This window comes from Ixodes scapularis, unplaced genomic scaffold (genome assembly GCF_016920785.2).
Source record: "Ixodes scapularis isolate PalLabHiFi unplaced genomic scaffold, ASM1692078v2 PGA_scaffold5__190_contigs__length_132052651, whole genome shotgun sequence".
In the NCBI taxonomy this organism is placed as follows: Eukaryota; Metazoa; Arthropoda; class Arachnida; order Ixodida; family Ixodidae; genus Ixodes; species Ixodes scapularis.
In genome coordinates, this window is record NW_024609880.1 from 95068095 (window position 1) to 95072736 (window position 4642).

Sequence of the window (4642 nt, forward strand, 5' to 3'; positions counted from 1 at the left end):
CTCCACCGCCCCCCCCCCTTGGTTCCGCCACTGGCTTTAGCACCACGGTCTTCACGATTGTAATCATCATCATCGCTATTTTTGTTTATTTAAGACACCCTGCTATAATTTCGTTCTTCAAAATCTAGCAATTCTTGGGTAATGTGATTGTTTTATCGCGCGCTCACCTTTTGCTGTCCTCAAATCTGAAGAACTAGTTTTTTTGCGAAAAAATCAGTTTCATGAGGATTCTAATTCATTTCATTGATTAGTATTGCTCAACATGTAACTACTCCTTTAGCGAAGATTCCAATGATAGTCCCTGTTGCGGACAGTGGGTTAGGTGTGACGAACGCAAGATACTGTCTAAAGGCTTAGAAGGTCTACAGTAGTGGTGTTCGGTCACTGAATTGTGACACATAGATTTGAGCCGGTTCCGTGAGGCTCTCCTCGCCCTCATTAGATTTTTTATTCTTTTCATCTGATGACCGAACTCTTCGGCACGGACACATCGCAGGTACGTCCCGGAGGGCAACATGACGAGCTGCACCATCGACTACCTGACCAAGGCTTTGTGGTCGGCGTCGTACGTGGTCGCGTACGCGGGCGGCGTCTACTGGACGCCGCTCTTCATCAACATCTACTGCTACTCCAAGATCGTGCGCGCTGTCGCCCAACACGAGAAGCAGCTCAGGCTGCAGGCGCGCAAAATGAACGTCGCCTCGCTCAGGGCCAACGCCGAACAGACGAAGACCAGCGCCGAGGCCAGACTTGCCAAGGTACGACTAGCACTATCGTATAATATTCCCGAAGCATAACTCGATATATATATGCGAGGGATGAATCAATAAGTCTCGCTATCTAGGCTGTAACATTTTATTCCACGATGGAATTGAAATATGTTACTTTCAAATGAAAGTTTAGAATCTCTTCTTTTACAGGAGCACATAAATTTTTATATAGTCCCCAACGGCGGCAAAGCACTACCGCTCTGGTGCACTACTCTCCGCATGCCGTCGTAGATGATTGAGGGTGGCTGTTGACGAGACCGACACCGGGGTGGAGGAGCGGCAGTTCAAAGACGTTTTGCCTGCAGCCCGGGCCTGGCACGATGAGACTTTTGGCTGTTTTCTAAAATAAAGGAACATCTGAAAGGCACACGGTTTGCATACGACGATGTGGTTACCGATGCAGTGCGTCGTTGGTGTCGTCAACAGCAGACCTCAGTCATCTACGACGGCACGCGAAGAGTGGTGTACGGGTAGCAGGAGTGCATCGCCACCGGTGGGGACTATACTGAAAAGTTATGTGCTCCTGGGAAAGAGGAGATTCCAAACTTTCATTCGAATGCAGCATCTTTCCATTTCATCACTGAATAAAAAGTTACACTATGAAGCAAAACTTATTGATTACCCCCCGTACGACTCAATGCTTCGTTTCAGGCGCATGCCGACGTGACGAGGTAATGTAACCAGTCAAGCAACGTAAAAAGTGCAACTCACTAGGCTTCTAAGGCGAGAGCCTTATATATCCCATTGCGGTAGAAGGCGGCGTCGGCGTTGTGCCCGAAAGATGGCCATAAAAATACGCGTCTTCAAGCGCGCGTTACTCAAGGTCAAAGCGGACGCGCCTCAGAAATAAAACACAAAGCAAAGCACAGCAACGCAGATGACTCGTCACGTGAAGCCGGCAGGGGGCGCCGCGCCTGCGCAGTGGGAAAGCGTGATGTCACCGCCGGAGCAAAACATTTCACCCGCGGGATTATACTGCTTTCGCATTCCTACACGTAAGCAGTCTTAAGTGTGTTCAGCGTGTTTTTCTCTCTATGATTGGTTCAGCGATGACAGAACACGCATACAAATATAACGAACTCCATGATGGCAGCTTTTGACGCCGGCTGGTTGGTTCCATCCGTTCGTCGGCTGCGAACTTTAGGCGAAGCGAAGTGGAGGTACGTTGATTTTGAACGCTTGCAATGAACGGGAAGCGTAAAACATAAAAGTTTGTGTCCGATGTTTTTTTCTTATTATTAATAATTTGTAAATATTAATTTTTTTAGCACGGTGTGATGGTTACATGGACACCGTATTCATTGTTTGTTTGTTAGGGTCGACAAAGATTGAACAAGGGATGACCGCCATAGTCGGTCAGCTAACTAATATGTGTTAACTAACCTTTTTTTTTATTTATAGTGCATGGTTCGTGTTGCAATTGTAGTTCTAAAAGCAGTAATTATTACAGGCTAAATCAATTATGTAATTTGCGAAAAGGCTTTGTTTTCGCATTGCCCGATTCTAAAACTGAATGCGGAAGGAGTGTCGTAAACCCTGCCCATAATGATGCGTAGAAGAGTGACGTACTCGCAACTGGTACCTCGTCATTATTGTGACTATAACGGTATTCAGAATTTCGGTCAAATCGGGACGTTAGCAGACCTGAGACACGAGTCCATCCGGCACGCAGATTGCCCTGATGACGGTCGGCCTCTGGTTCATGGCGTGGACGCCATACTTGACGATCGCCTGGGCCGGCATCTTCAGCGACGGCTCCAAGCTCACACCGCTTGCAACCATCTGGGGGTCGGTGTTCGCCAAGGCCAACGCCTGCTACAATCCCATCGTGTACGGCATCAGCCATCCCAAGTACCGGGCAGCCCTGGCGCGCCGTTTCCCGTCGCTGGTCTGCATGCCTCCGGGAGGCGACCAGCTAGACACCAGGTCTGAAGCCTCGGGCATCACCACCATCGAAGACAAGGTCATGACTACGGAAACCTAAGCATAACACTGCGGCAGAACCCGGACCATAGTGCTTCGGGTCTTCGCCGTTTTTTGACGTCCCAGGATTCAGCACTGACACCTTGCGTTTTTGAAGCCCTTGCCTTTAGACGTTTGCAAGCAGCCACGCATCAAAAGTTAGTCCAGCCACCTTGGATTGAAAATGTATTCTTTGAGTCTGGCCAGCGTGGGCACGGCTTATCGAGGCTTGACCACGGGCTTGGCGAGCTCGACTATCAGAGGATCTGACATGCCGACAGCAAGATGACGGGACACTCTGAGGCTGTTCTTGCAAACGGACATAGGCGATCGCTTCTTTCCGAAGCAGTGGTCGCTTAGCACGACTACTAAGATCTAAGCCGGGTGATAGGTGTAGAAGCTTCGGGTATGCGATTAAATACACGAGCAAAACGGTGTTACCAGAGATAGTTATCTTGTATCGTACTCCAGTAAGTTTCTTCTTTTTTTTTTCCTCAAATATTTTAAAGACATGTTCTCGTGCTTAAAAAGAAGGAACATTAACAAACCGCCCAGTCATGATTGGTTACCATCGCTGTCTCACTGCGTTCATGCACCTATAATTTATTTGCGTATATTTTGTCATTATTCTTGCCATTTCTTTTTGAGGATGTTGGAAGTAAATATTCAATTTACGCAAGCCACAAATAAAGGACGATCTGTGGAAACTGGAAGTTCAGGACGTATTTTTTCGTTACTGGAAGTCGGTCACACATGGACACCCACAGTCACACGTTTCAAAGTTTACTCGATCTCACTCCAGAGGAAGGGTTTTGTACCTTTGCGTTCGAAAACCTACCCGCGTCCAGCGTTGCTCTTTGTTATCACGTGACACGAGCCGCCGGAGTAAAGGGTGATCGACACACTTGCGTTGAGTCCTACCGACTGCGAGGGTTGCTATGGCAACAGGGTTTTTACCCCGTTTTGTTTAAGCCGATGCCGCTATTCTCATAGCAACCCTCGCACTCAGTCGAACTCAACGCAAGCGTGTGAATCGCCTTTAACTCGGATATATTTGGGTAAGCTCTAGAACACAGTCATTCCCTTTCCTGTTTTCGGGACTTGATGAGTAGCGGAGGCCTTGAGCGATTGACCGACAGCCAACCATACCTCGGCAAACCTCACTCATGAGGGCCCTCACTCACCCTCACTCAAACTCATCTTCACAGGTGAGGTGAGGGTGAGTGAGTTTCTGAACCAGGAAAATTCATGAGTGTGAGGGTGAGTGAGGGCCGTGAGGGCTGTGAGGGCGGTGAGGGCCGTGAGGGGGGTGAGGGCCGTGAGGGCCGTGAGGGCCGTGAGGGCGGTGAGGGCGGTGAGGGCCGTGATGGCCGTGAGGGCCGTGAGGGCTGTGAGGGCGGTGAGGGCCGTGAGGGCGGTGAGGGCCGTGAGGGCGGTGAGGGCGTGAGGGCCGTGAGGGCCGTGAGGGCGGTGAGGGCGGTGAGGGGTATGAGGGCCAAGAGTGCGTGAGGGGCGTGAGGGCGGTGAGTGGCGTGAGGGCCATGAGTGCGTAAGTGGTGTGAGGGCGGTGAGTGCGTGAAGGGTGTGAGGGCCATGAGTGCGTGAGGGCAGTGAGTGGCATGAGAGGCGTGAGGGCCATGAGGGCCGTGAGGGCGGTGAGCGCATGAGGTGTGTGAGGGCCATGAGTGCGCGAGTGCGTGAGGCCCCCTTCAGATCGAGCATCTTTCTCAGCAATTTTGGTGTTAATGGCGGTTTGTTCTCTAGTTTTCCCTAGATCGACACTAATTGCTGAGATCGGGTCTGGCTCGAAATAAGCAAGCAACTCGGAGCAATTCGAATGCGTTTAAAGCGGCTGCATCCATTCAGGGACGCAAAATTTTCACGTGATACCTCGTGCCGGTGATGATGAC

General features: G+C 50.4%; 1 protein-coding gene across 1 annotated transcript in view; it reads left to right on the forward strand.

Moving 5' to 3' along the window:
• LOC115317750 (lateral eye opsin) overlaps positions 1 to 2754 on the forward strand; it is a 4743-nt gene extending 1989 nt beyond the window's left edge. Inside the window, exons 2-3 of the mRNA XM_042294066.1 lie at positions 497 to 758; positions 2443 to 2754. Of these exons, the coding sequence (XP_042150000.1) occupies positions 516 to 758; positions 2443 to 2754 (555 nt within the window). The 5' untranslated portion in view covers positions 497 to 515. The remainder of the gene's footprint in view (positions 1 to 496; positions 759 to 2442) is intronic.
• The last annotated feature ends 1888 nt before the right edge of the window (positions 2755 to 4642 follow it).